The sequence below is a fragment of the Psittacula echo genome, assembly GCF_963264785.1.
Source record: "Psittacula echo genome assembly, chromosome: 5".
Lineage (NCBI taxonomy): Eukaryota > Metazoa > Chordata > Aves > Psittaciformes > Psittacidae > Psittacula > Psittacula echo.
In genome coordinates, this window is record NC_137739.1 from 32,041,674 (window position 1) to 32,060,381 (window position 18,708).

At 36.3% G+C, this 18,708-nt stretch overlaps 1 protein-coding gene across 1 annotated transcript; it reads left to right on the forward strand.

Annotated features, from left to right (window-relative positions):
* Positions 1 to 284: 284 nt before the first annotated feature.
* On the forward strand, positions 285 to 14,985 carry STK33 (serine/threonine kinase 33; the record flags this gene model as incomplete). The annotated part of the gene is given in 9 exon segments (XM_080618192.1): positions 285 to 300; positions 537 to 607; positions 610 to 678; positions 1,200 to 1,254; positions 4,012 to 4,100; positions 5,473 to 5,576; positions 7,817 to 7,899; positions 14,906 to 14,940; positions 14,944 to 14,985. Coding segments are annotated over 9 exon segments (564 nt in total).
* Positions 14,986 to 18,708: the final 3,723 nt, after the last annotated feature.

The following is an 18,708-nucleotide window of genomic DNA, read 5'->3' on the forward strand; positions in this document are numbered from 1 at the left end:
CTAACCCTGGCAGCGATCTGAGTATCAGTGGCAGTCATGGAGTGTTTGCTGTGGGCACCGAATTGCGCTCAGCATGCTCTGTTTACAGGCATTTGCACAAATAAGCAAATTCTGAACTTTAATCTTATCACAAATTAGAATTTATCAATACTTTGTTTCTGAAGTCATGTTTATACTCATGTTGCTGTACCAGGTCAAAACTACGCTAGCAATTTCTTTGTACACTGACCACATTGTTCTTCATATTTTTTTGTACGTGGTACTCCTCTGGGATCGTGGTTAGTATGGTGATAACTCATGGTACGTTGCAAAGTGAAATAGAAAACTCGTACTGAAGTCTACAAGTTGCTGATCTTGAAACTTACTGTAAGCATGCATGAAGACAAAATGTATTCAGCGGAAAAATCAGTAAATATTTTTGTTGAAAAATCAGGTTGCTTCTCTGCTATTAAAACATCTTTAAACATTTGATTGCAAGGTTTAGTTTACTTTAAATTCATGGGTAATATGTATATTATGTTAAAACTTTTTAAAAGTTATTTTTTATCATTATCAATTTCTTTATGAAATCTATTCTTTTGGAAGGAAACTAGGACAAGGCAGCTTTGGGGGGTTGTAACTGAAGTAAAAAGCAAAACTACTTGCAAAAAATGGGTCATCAAAAAAGTCACAGAAAAAGTAAATATCATGTAGATGGGTGGTTTTCTTTAAAATACTCTTAGCTTTCTTGTGACCTGATGATTCTTTTTTTCCCAGTCTGTTTGAGCACCAAGATACCATATTAGATGCAGAATTTCTCTTTTTCAGGTATTTTGTATCTTAGTCATTGCCCATGTAGTGGAAACTAGAAGCAGTGTAAGTTTTTAAAATACTCCGGCTGTATCACCTAATCTTGTAATTTAGGGCTTCATGAAAGAATAATTGAACAGATGTTCGCATATTAGATGCCAAACTAACCAAATCTGATGAACTAATACATGCATTTGGAAACTGTTTCTTTTTTAAGTATTTATTTAAACTTTTAAAAATCAAGTAAGGTATAAATTAGGAACACCAAGTGTTACATTCACAAGTCAGTATGAATAGTGGTACAGCTTCAAGCCTAAGGTTTTGTGACTGCACATTGAATCCTGAAACTTGTAACTTATCAGGTGAAAAGAAAGTTCAGACACATTGTTTTGTTCTTCTTGATATTCTAGCCTTTTCAAACTGCTAAGTTGTCAATGATAATTAAACTTTTGGTCTATTTAACAGGTTAGAGAAATACTCCTGTCACTGTTAGTATGTGGCAGCTGTGGCAATAGTGAGTGGTATGATTATGTGTAAATGCGATACCTTCATGTAGGGTAGAGTGAATTATTTGATCTCTTTGATACTGCATCAAAATCCACCATGGTACCAGTGGGTACTGGGATGCTTAGTGCTTTGTAAATATTTTTTTGCTCATTTGGTCTTGTTCATGTATTTGTGAGCTCATGGGTATTATCTCCACAGAACATGCCAGCTTCCAATGTGAATAATTACATTCTGTTTAATTTCATTGCCCCAACCTCTTTCTTTTGTGTTTATTTTAGATGCTTACGAAATATCACATATTCTATTTAAGTAAAGTCTTTTTAATTTTTCTTTCAAAGTTACGCAGCGTGTTTGGATGGTCTGAAAATAGTTGCATACAGTCACGACTATTTTCACACTACTCAAACTGGAAAGCTTACAGAACATTTCATGGAATTGTATATTTAAAAATTTAAGATGTTAAAGGCCAAATTTATTAGATCAATAGAAGCAATCCTGAAATACACTAGGATTTACTTCGTAGTCATATTTCTGAATTTAAGACCCATTAATTTCTTTAATACATCTTACAGCTTTATTAAAAATAAATTGCTGTTGTTGAAAAAATAATATTTATTTTATTTTATTTTCCTCTAATAATTCCTCTAAAAAAATTTTATCTAATTTTTCTCTGAATTCCTGCTAAGTTACTATTGCCAGAAACAGAAAATAGTAGTTCAATGGAGGAAAAAACCTGTTTATGTCAATAGAAATACCTGAATAAGCCTGCTGTGTTTACCAGTCTGATAAGTAGAGACTAGTACTACTGCTGCCCACGTTTTCATTTCTTTCTTCTTCTAATTCTCACCTTTTTCTTCTCTCTCTGTCTCACATATCCGCCTTCCCCCTTCCCCTCCACCATTCAGAACTACTGGAACCATATGAACTAATGAAACCATACTGTCACCAAGGACATTACAGGGTTGTTTCTTTCCTCTGCTTCCTTCCTGTAGTGCTTTATAAGGAAAGTGGTCCTTTTGTGTATCCATAGCATTTCTAACAAAGGGAAACATCAGCCCATAAGCACTTTTTCAATTTTTTATCCTTCTGTTGTTTCAGAAGTTGTAATAAAACTGAAGAATGGTGGAAATCTTTATAATGACAGCATGATATTATAAATATTCAGTAACACATGTAAAATACCATTTTCCATAGCTGTAAGTGTAGGGTCTTTTCTTGGGGCGTTGAACTCATCAGAAGTTTTGTTTGAGTAACATATAGTTTTCATCCCTATCTGCTGAAAAGTGGCATTTTATATTTTTAAATGTTGGTGCTTTCTTAGGCTTTCAGTAAAGCCATTGGTAATGCATTGATATCCTTCATTGGTAATGGAGGAGGCTTTAAGCTTTTTGTAATAAATATTGCCAATATTTGTGGCAGGTCAATTGTCTTTTGCCTACTGTTCTTAAAATACGAAAGGCATTGGGGTTCCAGGTTGCCAAGACAGCAGGAGCACTGTTATTAATTATATATATTATTATGTTGAAAGAAAGTAAAATCAGAAATAACAAAATCATTACATTCTCTTTATTAATATTAGCAGATGTATCTTGCAATGGAGTTCTGTGAGGGTGGAGAACAAGAAAAATTTATTGGTAGTAAAGGACATTATTCAGAAATTTAGACAAGGCACATCATTTTTCAGAGTCTGACTCAGCAATAGTGTATGTCTCTCCCATATGTTCATTGATTTTGAGTGTTCATACATTTAGCAACAGTTACTGATTGTTTTCCTTACCAATTATTTATTTCATGGGATAAAAATAGTCCAGTTAAGAAAAAGAAAAATACATATACTAAATGAATGCTTTTTTAGAAATTTTGCTTACAGATGCAGTAGCTGCTACCATTTTACTTTCATTTCTCTTTCTGTAACAGCTATGATAAAAACTTATTATTTCCTAAGTTGCAACTGCTTTGCATGATAACATTAACTTAACATTCAGCTAAGAGTATAGTCTATTATATGAGGTAAAAAAGTGGAAATTGATTGTTCCTGATACTTCTTAATGGTGCTTAGATTCAGTAAACATCAGCATTTTCATCCATCACATGGAAGCATTACAGTTCTGCACAGCCCACAACAGTTAGCCTGTCCAGCCAAAACTTTAAAATTGGTAGATGGAGCAGAATTGTGAAAAAATTGGTAGTTTTTTACACAGAAATGTTTAATCTCTCTGTTACAGCTTACTACTTCTAAGAATCCTTCATCTACCTTTTTTATTTTCCACAGAGATATATGGGGTTATGGAATGATGCCTTGTTTAGAGCTTTGTTTCTTCTGTGTAGTCATTGAAAGGGCAAAAACTTCTACTAATTTTGGATATGAAAATATACTGCAGGTATGAAAATATGTGCACATTCGGTAATTATACAAGATAAACCTTACTTTTTGTTAGAAGGTATCAGATGATCTAGTGACATGAAAGACTAAATCACTATGAACTTTTTCCTTTATTACAGGACTGTGGGGAGGAATGAGATTTGAAAATCTGAAAAACTTATATGACTCCGTGGATGAAATGGGAAAGATGCTTTTACAGGCTTCCCGTAGTTCAGAGTAAAATGCACTGAAACTGCTCAAAGAAATTACTCAGGTGAAAGAGTTTAAAACATTCCTGTCAGAATATCTTCACTGCAGCTGATAACATTTTATTTCTTACTCGCTCTTTGCAGATATTGCTCAGAAAGATCTAAAACTGGAAAACATTTTAGTTAAAAGCAGTGACATCGATAAAGCAAATGAAATGAAATTAAACATAACGGTAAGATGACAATTGTAGCAGTTCTGCTTCAGTTCTTCTGGTTTTAATATCCAGGTTTTACTGAGAGACCTGACTTTGATACCTATTAGCAGCTTTTGAAATGAGCTACTAAATGGTGCTATTAGAGAAAAGGAATTATTTTGGAAGCTAAGTGCCACTGCTGAAAATTACTTCTTTTTTTCTTTTTTTTTTTCATGATGAATATAATTCTAGGTCAATTAAAAACACAAGAAAAATTCCTTAAAGTAACCACACCTTGTTCATCTAGACGTACATTAGCATAGCCCCAAGGTGTTAGTTGCAGGAAGCCAGCAGGTGCTGTGAGATGCAATTAAGTTTTGAATTAGGAATATTGTCAATTTAATGTAAATCTGTTAGAAATTTAGAAAAAACCAAAAAGCCTATTTTGACTGGGCCTTGATTGAAATCCAGATGTATTATAGCATTCTTTTGATATTAATAAATATTTACAACCTAAATGCAATGTGCCATGTACTTGCATCTTCTTTTTATTGAAAAAAGTCTTTGATGTTTAATAAATTATATGCTAATTATCCATTGCTGATTTGCTGGTTTAGTAGTAGCTATTGTGAAAATGTAGGCAACTATTAAAGCAGCCTTGCAAAACTGAATTATTGGATCATGAATGTACTATCTTCAGTACAAAACTCCATCTTGAGAAGTGTCTCAAACACTGAAGAGTGTGGACAGCTCAGTAATTTGTGGTGGGAGAAATACAGGGTGTGGATCTCTGTCTGCTATGCTTCTTAAAACTTACATATCTTTATATAATATTAAACTTGTTTTAAAGCAAAATTTTGCATTTCACTCTATCCTTCAGTTTGTACTGTTCTTCCTGCAAATGCTAGAGGTAGGAAAGGCATTGATATAAATCTGGTTTGTCAACAGGTTCTTGTAGTTCACCACTTCCACCAATATAAACCACCATGGCCAGCTATTCTTGTTTCATGGCCCTTTTTTATGTATCCATTTGGAATAGCAACTATCACAATCCATCATCTCTTCTTCAAGTTGTGAGTATTTTTCCTGGCCTCCATCCTGTGAATGAGTACAGATCTTCCCCATTTTTCTTATTATTTTTATTTTAGAGGAGAATATCTCTTGAATAACTTTAATGGAAGAAGCAGAAAACAAGAAAGCAAACCCTAAAGCTGGTATGGCTAGGTGCAATAAAAGGAAATGGGAGGTCCGTCACCCAGCACGAAATAGGTAAACAGTTAAGAAAAACATTTATCTACTTCAGACCTTTCAGGCTTGAGACAGCTGATGTTAAACATGAGGCTAAGATTCATACACTCCTGTTTTGGCTGTGAAAAAGTCTTCCTGAATCTTTATGATGTTCTGGTTTTAGGCAGGACATGCAGGGAGAATAATCTGTGAAAGAACAGAGATTCTTCCATACAATACACTAGTACGTGGCACAGGTGCACACTGGCATGGGGTTTTTGTCCATAAGTATATACACCTTCAGTTTCAAGCCACCTGTAGGCATTATGATATTCCTTCCCAAACTCAGAGATATGAACAGCTTCAGATATGTACGGTCTCTCAGACTTTGAGATAAAAAGTGTGAAAGTATACTGAAGAAATTGGCTTCTTTGCATAAATATTACACCTCAATAAGGTTTTACTACCAGGATAAAACCTCATCTATTTAAAAATAATAAAACCAGCATCTCTTTACACCCTCTAAAATGCTTTCCCACATGGGGCCTTAAGTAAAAGCCCAAGAGATGGGCCCTAACTGCTACCAGTTTTCGCAGCAAAGAAGACAGAGTTTAAATTTTTTTTAATAAGGAAAGGGGACCCTCAGCAAGCAAAGAGCCAGGTTTCCAGTTTGCGGGTATGTGTAGTGTTATGCCTGAGTGGAAGATGCTATGGGTGATTTTTTATTTGTTTTCTCTTCTTGAATATCTGACTTCCTTACGGTTTTGTCACGTTGGAAATGAAAGGGAAGAAGGAAGTTAAGTTTAGGTAATTACAACCTATTCTAGGACATCCAAAATACCTGCAAGGCGGTACTACAGAATACCCTCCCCCCTTCCATTTTTTCCATGTTAACAAAAAAAGTACAGTGGCTGTATTGTGATACCTTGGAATGCTGAAATGCTAGATTTGTGACCAATTTATTTCATTATGGTGTACACCATGACTCTAAAATTTTAAGTCAATGCTTCCTTACTTCTTACTTTCAGGAATTTGATATTGTGTTCCTTATGGCATGACAATTATTTGAAAGACACAGACTTCTGTCTTTGTCTCCTTGCAGATAACCTTTAGAGAAAACCATAATTTGGCAACATTTATTTCACTTTCATTTCACTGCTAACTCAAACACTTTGTGCTTGTAATCATCTTATTCTTTTGTAATGTGTTAACCAATGTAAACTTGGGGAAGTAGCTTTCACCTGTAGATACTGGTAAAACAAAAAGGAGAAGCCAAGTTGTTTGGTTTGGTTTGTTTGGTTGTTTGTTTTGGTTGGTTGTTTGTTTTACCCTCCCCAACAAAACAAAATCACACACACACCTACAATAAAGATTTTTTTTGAAACAAACAGCATTTGTTTCAGTGAATTCCAGGTTTCAGGATTATAACTGGATGAGAGAAGATTTCTAAACGTGGGTAAATTCTCTGTCTCATTCTTAATTTGTTCACCACCATTTGAAAAAAAATTAATTTGGTTCATCTTAAACCAAATGGAAAGTGACACTCTGGTTTTAGTTAAGGTTTTCTAGCCATCACCTTCCATTAAATGTTGGAGCTGGTGGTGAACTCTGATGCCTGGACCAACAGATTGACAAGTAAAAAACTGCCTCAAGGAAGTTAAATTTTCATTTTGCATTGTCTTCTTCTTAAAGATAGCTGGAATAGTGCAATAAATATCAGTCTAATGGAGAAGCATAACTGCATTTGTGCAATATAATATGAAATGCAAATTTTAGTGGGCCAAAGCTGCTGATGCACCAAGTGGTTGGCTCTGAAATGTTACCTTGAAGGCAAATGGGAAGGTCCACCACTTAGTTGGGCTTGAGACATCATCTCTTTCTCGTGGAGATGACAGAGGTGCATTTCCAGACATTTCTCTTTCCTGCTGCTACATGTCCCAACAGTTGTGAGGAGAAATGGATCCACTGAAAGCATGCTATAACCATCAGTTGAGGAGTTTTCCATGTTCATGTGACAGTCTAGCTTTTCCTTCAGGTTCTTAGCAAGCAGCCCTCTGATTTCTCATCAACTTGGTTTCATTTATCTTGAGCTTTTAACTTCTGTCTCTGTTCCTTCTTGCCCATAGCGAAGTAGCATCTCCTATCTGCTGTACTTGGGGCTTCCAACCTGCTTTATTCACAGAAAATGTAAATTGGTTATCAGGGATTTGCCCTGTGTCCTTAGAGGATACTTAGTTTAATGTGAGCTAGAATGTCAAGGCAAAATATATCAAAAAAACCCACTTAAGTGGTGGAACAATTTGTGCAGCAAAGTAATTACAGGACAAATGGTGGTGTTTGACACAAACTTGTTTATGTTTACGGAAGAATATGGGAGGAAGAAACTGAAGATCATTATATGAAAGTCTCATTTTCACTATTTTTTCTCAGACTTTAACATTTGATCCCAAACAGCAAGTTCTGCACTCAACAAAAGCACTATAAAGTCCATCTTTATTGCTAGTTTTAGCACTATTTTTTTCTACTAGGTGGCTGACCAGTTCAGGTGTACATAAAACTGGCAGTAGTGAAAGCATGTTTCAGTCAATCTGTGGGATTCCTGTACTCATGGATAAGCTCAGGGTTTTGGTCTTTTTAAGAGCTACAACTCACTAGATTCTTTGCAGATCATAAGGAGTCATAGACTCTTTAAGCCCCTTGTTTTTTTCTTTTCTCACAGGAATTGTCATACTAGCTTAAACTGCTTATATTTCTAATCCCATGCAATTATCTCCAAGACCCAAAGCATCAACTTCAGAGAAAGGCGTAGCTACGGCTGATAACAACCTTTTAATGGGGCTCATCAGATCTTATGCAGCTGCTCTGGAATAAATTGTCCTTCATTATAAGAATTTACATTTCATATGCATTTTGCATTATATAAATGCAGATGTTCATAGCATCTGTTTCTGATGTGTCTATTTTACTAAGTTATAGCTTCTATGTATGTAACAGTGAATTCCACAGATTACCACTGCATTTGTTCACAGTATGGTCCAGCTGTTGGATCCTTGGCAGACCGTTCACACTGCCTCTCTGTCTGTGCTCTGTTGAAGATGAGGCGTTCTGCTAATGATCTTGAGGGGCCGGGTTGCAACAAGCATCAGTAGGTATCAGTGCAAGGCAGTTGGCAAAATCCTCATACTTTCTGGTGTTTTAAACATGTTTACTACTTGTTATATATATGAAAAAAAACCTCAGTGAATTTATCTGATTTCTTCAGATGCTTGTCCAGTGTACTCTGTTCCACAAGCCATTCAGGTTTTTTGGCTAGTGGGGTCTACAAGGAGCAAGCCGTTATTGCCTTTATTCATCTTATATGTCAACACTTACTTTTAAATTACACAGACTGGCTGTGAGATCTTCAAGAGTCAGCTCTTTCAACTCTTCCTCTCCTGATGGTAGCCAGGTTTCACACAGGCCTTGTACCTCCAGGCTCTACCTGCAGCCAGGAAATGCATGTCTTCTGAGCTTTTAAGGTTTTTTTGAAGGGAAAGATAGAACCATCCTTGACCCAATCAATAGCTGCATATGATATGGACTATTGTACAAGGGGGTTGTACAGGGGGGTATTGTTTAGAGTACATTGCTTGCTTAACGGCTATCATGCCTTACCATGATTTATTAGGGGCTACAGCTATTTGCTAAACAATGCATACTGCTTGCTTAATATTTACTATGCTTGCCAAGGCAGGTTGGAAGGATGCAAGGCTATTGATAAGAGGAAAGGAACCGTGACTTGGTTCCTGCTCCTTGACCCCTAGGCTGGCCGAAACCAGCCTTTGAGCTTGGACCAAGACCAAGGGACTAGGGAGCATGCGTGACGACTAGAGGTGAAAAGTTCAGACCCGAGGAAGACTCGTTTACTTCATCTTGAGACCCTCGCCCACGACCACCAGGAGGCACTGCGCAAGTGCAAAGAACTTTTTCCCTCATTATAATATGAAGCAGAGATAGATCATTAATATGTATAGGCGTACTGTGTAACCTGATTAATATGTATGCCTTTAGAGAATAAATATAGAGGGAAAACAATGAAGGGTTGCGCATGCTTTTGGAGGAGCGATCCCCCATGCACCTCAGCTGAATAAAGGAATACCTACTTGTCCTGGGTTCAGCAGCAGCAGTCATTTTTTCTCCTTCTTAGTAGCTGTTGCAGCACTGTGTTTTTGACTTTCGGCCTGGGAACAGAGCTGATAACAGTGATGTTTAGACTGACCAAGGACTTTGTGAGTCTCATGCTCTGCCAGGGACGAGGGGAAGCCGGGAGGAAGCAGGGACAGGACACCTGACCCAAACTAGCCAAAGAGGTATTCCATACCACAGCACGTCATGCCCAGGATGTAGAACTGAGAGTTCCCGGAAGGGCTAGATCACTGCGGGGTGGGGGTGAGGTACCGGTTGGTGAGCGGTTGTATTCTCTTCCTTGTTATTTCCTTTATCATTATTACTATTAGTGGTAGCAGTAGTGATTTGTGTTATACCTTAGTTATTAAACTGTTCTTATCTCAACCCGTGGGAGTTGCATTCTTTTGATTCTCCTCCCTGTCCCTCCAGAAGCGGAGGGAAGAAAGGTGTGGGGGGGGGGAAGTGGACTGCGTGGTTCTGATTTACGGCCTGGGCTTAAACCACGACACTACTTTACAACTTTAACGAGTTGTGGATTCTATCTGCACATCCCATAGTCTTCCCTTCCCCCAGTTTCTTGAAATGAGTCTGGGCTTATTTGGCAGAGTTATCTTTTACTGTTGGCTACAAACAGCTACTTTAGCTGTTGGCTACAAACAGAGCAATGTGCAGGTTTCATTTCAAATTGTGCATTCTGAATTTCAGTTACAGTTCATTTTCCTTTTCTGGGTTCTACTCTAAGGAAAGGAAGCTAAGGTACATGCTTTGCAAGCTCAGATTTTGTCCTACAGAAAAATGTCACCTCTTGAGCTATTTGTAGCTTTTGTTGGGAGTGTATGGAATCACCATTTGAATTTGGATGCTGCCTCTGTCAAACAACATTAGGGATTACTTAAGATCTCTTGGAAATAATAGTATTTCATTGTGCTGTTATTCAGTCAGACTTCATAAGTCTTTTGAGGTATATATTTCTGGTAGATAAGCAGAACAGCTGCATAGGCTCTTTATATCCCCTTTTCAGAGACAAGTGACAGTGCTTTTTTGTAAGGTTGCTTTTAATACTCATGGGCTTTATTGTCTGTATCTCCTGGTTCAGTGAACTGGAGTGGAGATAAATGGGGCTCCGAAGAAAACAAGCTGTGATTTATTTTAAATCAGCTCTGGGGTATGTTTGTCTACATGTTCCTTTTTTCTCTTGCTATTCTGGAAGTTCGAAACCCTTAGAATTCTTCATTTCTTAAGAGTTTGAATAGTATTTAAGGTTGTGCCATCTTTTAGGCCCACCTTGGAATGCTCATGGATACTTAAAGCCTAGACGAAGTTGACAGGAGACATTACTGACCAAAGAATCTGAAATTAAGCGTGTGAGAGTTTTGCAAATGTTCCATTGGTGGCCAAAGGTATCAGAGATTCAAAGAGCTGGTTTTAATGCAAGGTAAGTAATTATTTTCAAATCCCTTTCTGCATAAAAGATGGAAGAACTCCATACTTTTCAACTACTTCTGTGAAGAGAGGTACAATTTCACACCAGCTGAGGACTGCTGCAAATCGCAGTTTGGGTCAGCTAACTGAGGGGTTGCTCACATTCCGCTCACTATCAAGTTCCTACAGGAGACAAGCAGGCAGGTCCTTACAGAGAGGACAGTTATTCCAGCTGATTGTACTTTAGAGTGCAAGCAGTGGCATACTGTGTTATGCAAGGAGTCACTTTATAATAAATACCTACAGGCTTCATGAAGTTAACTCCATGTCTACTACAACAAAGGAAGGTAGATTAGATCTTAGATGTTGCTGTAGAGGAGTCCCAGTTCTTGTCTGATGGTATTCCTTGATGATGCTGTACTGCTTATTGTCAGGCACTTCTTCTGTGCTGTTTCTTTGCTCCCCTAGCCCATCAGGTACTCATTACAATCTCTTAGATACTATGCAGAACTAATTTCTTCTAATTTTCTCGTAGTCTTTATCATGTGCTCCATGCAGGCAACACTCACTTTGCATTTCCATTCTACATGATGTTTTCTTCAAACTGCCTCAGTTTACCTCACATTATTCGTAAACGAACTTCAGTACAAGGAACACATTCTGTTGTTACAAGGTCAGATTTTTCTCTGTCGCTGGGCTTTTTTGAAGCAAACAGTGCCACCTGAACCACAGGACCTCCCTCTGGTTAGTAAAGCTGATGTGCGACTTCTGACCTACTGCAGAAACTGTCAGAAATCTCCAGCTAAACAATGGGATTAAATTCTAAACCATTTCTTTTTCTTAGAATATTTAGACCCAAACAATGTGTCTGTCCCAGTGTATGACACTGATTATTATTTGATGTTGAAATAGAAGTTGAAAAAGCCTATGAAAGCAGGTAATTATGACATAGCCTGTCCAAAGGACATGCTTTTCAGAGCTTTTAATTTGCCTATTTCAGCAATGAATGCATGCTTTGCATTCCATAATACAAAGATTTGTACCCCTTTCTGACTTACACTGCATGTTATAGTATACTTCACTTCATTATCCAATATAACATAGATTTTTTAGTTCTATAAGGTTATTTTCCTCAATGGTATATGCTAAAGATACATTTCACAGCTTGCTCATAATAAACTGAAGCAGAAGTCCTTTTTGGAGGAAAATGATTAGACCTTCTGACATTTTGATTGATGAAATACTAATAATATTAAATGCTTCTTTAAGTGAGGGGGTTGCATGGGATAAAATTACTTTCTGATTTACTAATCATGACAAAAACATAGAGTCTCATCACTGGAGGGGCTCTCAAGTAAATTGATTCATTTCTCTGTCCAAAGAAAGAGGCAGCTATACTTAAGTCGTTTCTGATGAATATTTGTGTAAAGGGTGCTTAAAGACCTCCAGTAATGGAGACTCCACAATCTTCCCAAGCACACTATTCTGATGCTTTATTATCCGCCTAGAAATTTTTCCTCCTGTCTGCCCTGAAGCTTCAGTTTGACAATCAGCTTAAACATATACCTACAGGCGCTAAGGAAAAGGGTGGAAGTCCGCTTCATATTTTCAGACTATTACTCCTCGCTCTATCCATCACGAAGAACAGGTAGCCACCTTCCTATTTTCAGCAATCTGATATCACACTATTCCCTTGGTCTCCTGTTCTTTAGACTAAACAGGATAAATTTTCTCAGTCCTGTCCAGCATTTCTGATCTCTGTGACTGATTTGCAATGCTCCATTTGGTACCTTTTATATCAAAAGTAGTGTCCAAAACTGAGCACATTATCTATTTGAAGCCTCCAGTGCTGGGCTGAATAGAAGGATTGTTTTGTACGTACTGCAGACTTTAGGCTTGTGTATACAATACAGGTGACTCTTGAGAAGGGGAGCAATGTTGGTCTTGGCCTCCTCCTGAAAGGCAGGTGTGCACAAAGAGATTTTGTGCCAGAGTGGCAGTTTTACACTAATTCTGCCTACACTGTGCAGTCTCCCACTTTGACAATGAACAAGTTACAGATAGTTTCCAAGAAGCATTTTTTATAAACGTGTGTATTATTGCTGTGGTTTTTAATGTAGACAGTATCGTAAAAAAAATGTGACAAGGAACAGTATCAAAAGTCTTACTAAAACAGAGATGCATGATATCTAGTGTTCCTTCTCCAATCCCAAAGCCTGTCAACCTGCGATGTGTGGAGATTTGTTCCTGACAGGTGCATAATGTCTGTTACTTACCACTTTCTTCCCTTCTAGGTGCTTATTATTTCCGGTATTTTCCTGGAAATTAAAATTAATGGGACGCATTTGTAATTCTTTGATGCCAGCTTTTCCACCCCCTTATGGATAGATACTGTGATTATCTTTTTCAATTTTCAGGTATTTTACCTGCCTTTCACTAACAGTTCTTGAACCGCTAATAGCTCTGAAAAGTCTTGTCAGTTTTTAAAGTCCTCTAGAATGAATTTTATCCATTACAGCCAATTTTAAAGTTTCCAGCCTAAGTACTCACTAACCTTTCGCTTCTCTGCAAAAAACTGAGGTCTTGCCCCTTTGTCATTGGTATTGATTGTGCTATCCACTGCTTGCAGTTGACATTTTGGATGAGACTGATCTAAGATGACATTAAATACATTTGCTTCTGAGCATCATCTATCAATTGAGTTCTTGGTTGAATATAATACCAGCCTTTTTATTCATTGTCTTCCACTACTGTCATATGTATAGATTATTTTATCTTTAGTTACACCCCTTGCTAGTTGCTCCTCATTTTCCCTTTCTGATTGCTCCTTAATGCTTATGTTTTCCTTTTTTTCTTATTTGCAGTGTTCGTATGCTCCCTTTTTGTGTGTGAGACTTGCAGAAATTCACAATTGCAATAAAAAAAAAAATAAATTATAAAAGCAATAGCAATTTCCTGATTCAGTCATTTTATTTTGTGTAGGTAATGCATATGGGATATAAAGTTATGTGAGTATGTAAATTTTCCCAGGGCGTTAATAGGTTGAATTACTGCTGGTTTAAAATGCTCTTAAAATAATCATTAAAAAATGAGATTATACTGTAGGTTTTGGCCTGTTTGCCAATATTAATGGTAAGAATCTCCCTTAAACTCTTGTTTTACCTGCTGCAGTATTATCAAACCATTAGGTTAACCATTTTACATTCCTTAACATGATAATTAGATATCAGAAGATTGGTACCTACCTAAAACATAAAAACCTGAGATGACAGTTAAACAAGTTTTTTGATTCAGTGTGACAACCCCAAATAAAACAGTCTGTGTTAGTCTCCTATTACGTGAAGCTTTTTATCTTCTGTGCCTTATAAGGCCTAAGTAAGTCACCTCCATTGATTCTGAAAGTGAAAATCATAGATCTTGCTGTGAACGCACAACCACATCTCCCATGATGTAGTACTTAAAATATTGCTAAAATGGCCCCAAAGCAGCATCTTTCTGATATGTGACTGAAATAATATAAAGTGATTAGTGAATAGATTATAATTTGTGAATTTTTAATCTAGGATATAAATAAGTAGGTTTGAAAACTGTGAAATTCATCATATGATGTGTTCAAGCTAATATGTGAAAAGAGAGGCTCTTGTGTTTTGCAGAACCCTTCTGTTCTTATGTACTACACATATATCTGGGAGAAAAAGAAAGTTTGTATGGTGTCTTGCAGTATTTTAAGTCAGTGTGTTATGAATACTGCTTTAATAACTTATTGTGGAGAAAAAGAATACTAGGTTTAATTATACAGCTAATGTCACAATGTCACCACCCCCTTAACAGCTAAACGAGAAAAGTGAGGACACTTCAGCATGAATTGTTAAGGTCTGTACATTATTCATTTAAACATCTGCTGTTGATTCCCCTTTACATATGGGAATAAATTATACCACATCAGCACATTCTTCATGCTTTGTGTTTAAGCATTTAAAAGTTTTTTTTGTCTATTATTAATACTATTTTTTCTGCTTGGTTGACAGCCCCTGAAGTTATCAGTGCCTATGACTACAGCCAATAGTGTGACATTTGGAGCATAGGTGTCATTATGTACATGCTGTAAGTAGCTTGTAAAGGTAATATAAAATGTACAGACCCATTTATAATACAAGTGCTTGCAATTTTGCACTGAAATAAAAAATGTGTGTTAAACCTTCATGAAAGTCTGAACTCTTATAGTTGCTTGTATGTAAACATGATAAATTTCTATGCAAAATAAGGTAAAAGATACAGTTCAGTATTAAAATTTGAGTATTTATGAACCTCTTTATAATCCTGAAATAACAGAATATGACAGAATATTGCAGTTGATACACCATAAAACTGAACTGAAAGTTTAGGCCTCTTTCAATTGTTGGCTGGATCTACAGGTGAGAACTGAGTAATTGGTTTGCAAATTACTGGTAAAATCCTCAAATGGTTTGCACAAACCATGCAATCAGGATATGGGCTTTTCTTTTCCACATCTACCTGTGATGATTCTGTAACTGAGATGTTTAAGGGCTGCCAGGTCTCCCTGTACAAGTTATATGTGTCCTTTGAAAGTTTATTAGTCAGCTGTGGGTAGAGGAAGAAATTCTACACTTGTAAGAGCATTTGCATATTTTTATTGAAGTCTTTCATCATGTATAACATTTGTCTTAGCTACAAAATAATAATTCCTCTCTGAAAAATCTTATCCTGCCTATAGTAGCTAAAAAATACAAAAAAGATACCCCAGTAATTAAAAAGAAATTGTAGGAAAGTGCATAAACTGCTTTTCATATGACGAAACTAACATGCCTCATTGTATGCACAGACTCTTCTTCTTTCACCTTGTATTTGTATGTGTTTTTTCCATGAAAAATACTTTCAGTTATCATCTTCTCTCAGTTGCCCACACCTGATGCTTTATATGGAAGTGTTTCAGGCTACCACCTTTTGCCGTTGCATTTGTTGTTATTATTTCTGTCCTGTGATTTTTTTACTTTTGTTGCATACAGCTCAGCTGAGTTTTTAAGACTTCATGGATAAGCACGCAGACATAGGCACACAGTTTCATAACCTCTTTTCTTTTAGATTTTCTTTGTTTGGTCTTTCTTTCCACTTTGTTTTGGTTCTTCAGTATCTTTTCTATACAACTAGCTCACTTTTCTTCTCATGCATGATGAAGTGTTCATAGCTTTATTGCCTTTATTTTTTTTATTATTTCTGAAATCCATATGCACTTTTTATGCTGGTATAGAATGAGTTTTGTTGTTGTACTTCATGATATTAATGTTTGTATCATGGTAGTAGGATTTGCACAATGTGATACAATAGAATATATTAAAAAATGGCAGGTAGAAATTGGATGGTTTGACTGTTTAATAAGAACCCAGAGTGGTGCGTGCAATCAGCACAATTCACAGCTCAGAACTTCTAAAATTCAGAGCAGTGAACTGTGTTGATTGCAGCCAGAGCTTAGAACTTCTGACCTTCTTCCTTAATTAGCAATATAAATATTTTTTAAAATTAGCATTTTGTAATCACAACAGTGTCAGAACTAAGTAACATTAATTCACCCCTTGTTGTGTTGACTACACAAGAATGAGAATATTGTGTACAAATTAATAGAATACACTCCTTTTTATTGCTCAATTTGAAAACAGTAATACAAAACCCATAACATCATCTTCTGATTTTAATTCTGGTTTTGCAAATTACTTTTCTTCCCACCCTGAATAATAGCTTGTGCTCCTGGTGCTCCTCTAATGGGCTTAAAGATACTGTTACAGCATTATTGGCATCGCAACTTTGACCCTTCTAGGCTACAGCTAATGCCTCCCTCGTAATTTTCTAGCTGCCAGAGCTCTTTTAGCAGCGCAGATGGCATGCTCCATCTTGGTACCAAGGGTATCATTGCCACGACAGACTCAGTCTCTACCTATATGGGGAGCATAAGCCCTGAGGTGACTCACGGACTCTGTTTCCATGAATGTTAATGCATAGAGTTGCCTCTGCATAATGGGGTAGTGCCAGCGTGATAGATTTTTATATGTAACTTAAACTGAGGTGTACTTCACACTTTCTATTTCATTTTTATTTTAACATATACTAATAGAAGCATACACAATAGTAACCAACAAAAAGCAAATCCATTAAAATACAAAAGTATGTCAGCACATTGAAAGAGAGGCATGTGTCCTCCTGGTTGTTACACTCCGGGAGTTCAGCCCATATGCTGTTCTTTAAAAGTAAAGGGTCAGGGGCTTCTTTCTCTTGTGCAATCTATGCTATTGGATTTCTTGTTCATTCTTCCAAGTGCGTTCAGAGGCTCTGGCCCCTGCAATAGTTCTCAAAAGCCTTTGTGCAACTAAAGAAGTCTAGGATGCCTAATAAATTACTTCCTGCATTGCAGCAATAAGAAACATATTGAGAAAATGTGGTAATTTTTGCTCCTTTCTAAAGGCACAGAAAATGCCTGCACAGATTTTCAAGGTTTCATGTGAAAACTTTCACCTACTTCACTTGATTTCTTCAGCTGAAGTTATCTGTTGTCTGTGACTGCCTTAGTCTAGAGAGAATTTAGTCCTATCTGTGCCTAACAGAATAATGGGCATTGTCACCAGCCAACACTTAGTGTCTCGTGTCCTGAAATTAATGCATTTTTCCCATTTTATGCTCTTTAAATTGAGTTCCATGTGGATTCAAGTCCTGAGGGATATTGGAAAGAAGAATTGGAGGATAAAAGAAAACAGCAATTTTTGTTGAAGACATTTTGAGATTAAAAGTTTTGGGGAAAAAGCACTAAAATATTAATTTTATGTTTTACCTTAAAATTAAAAATTAAAGCCATGTGAATGAAACTCCAGGGTATTTTACTTTGATATAAAGTGACAGACATCCTTCACTAGGATGTGACAATTACATTTTCAGTAGCTACTTCTGTGTTTTGGGAGTGGAACTAAAAACATAATTTGATGCAAATAATTTATTTGATGAAGTTGGCTTTTTTTTTTTTTTTTTTTTTTTTTTTTTAAATGGCCACAAACAGGTGTATTAATTTCTCAAAAGTATTTGCTTTGTAATTTTAGCATGTCAGTTGTGCAGGAATAGCATGATGTAAAATCTGTTAGAAATTTAATCTGACTTGGTCAGTTTTGATTGAAAACACAGATCACATGATAGGCTTTTTCACTTGTTATGTGATTAGTAGAACACAGATCAATATTTACTTTCAAAGTATATTCTCTAATAAACATTCACAGTTGATGTTTCTGTTTAATACTTCTGTGGTAAACACTATTAGTCACAGAAACCAAATACAAAGCAAATTTAAACACTGGGTTTGATAGAAACACCATTTTTAGGAATGCATTTATTTTAGTTTCATGTGTATTACTTTCTTTTAATTGTTACCACATCATTAAGAATGCAACTGGCATAAATGAAGCAGATGATATAAAAAGAGTAAATTAAATTTATAGTCATGCAGATAGTGCTTTTATTCACACATTTTACTCAAAATTGCAAGAAATAGATGCAGGATAAGAGTGCAACCAAGGTATATTTACATGAACCTATGTACTTTCAACATGTGAACTTAAGGGTGCATCTTAAAATTTTTCTGACATTTCCGATTTCTTTGATTTTTTATTACCCTGTTTCTATTGATGCAACAGTTTAGATGAGACCAAATAAGGCAAGGTTCACACTAGGCAGCTAAAGGAGATGCAGCCTGATATCAGAGAGCAAAGTGAAAATTAAAAATGATGTTTTGCCATAGTATTTTCTGCTTCATGTTTTTGTTCTGAAAAAGACATCT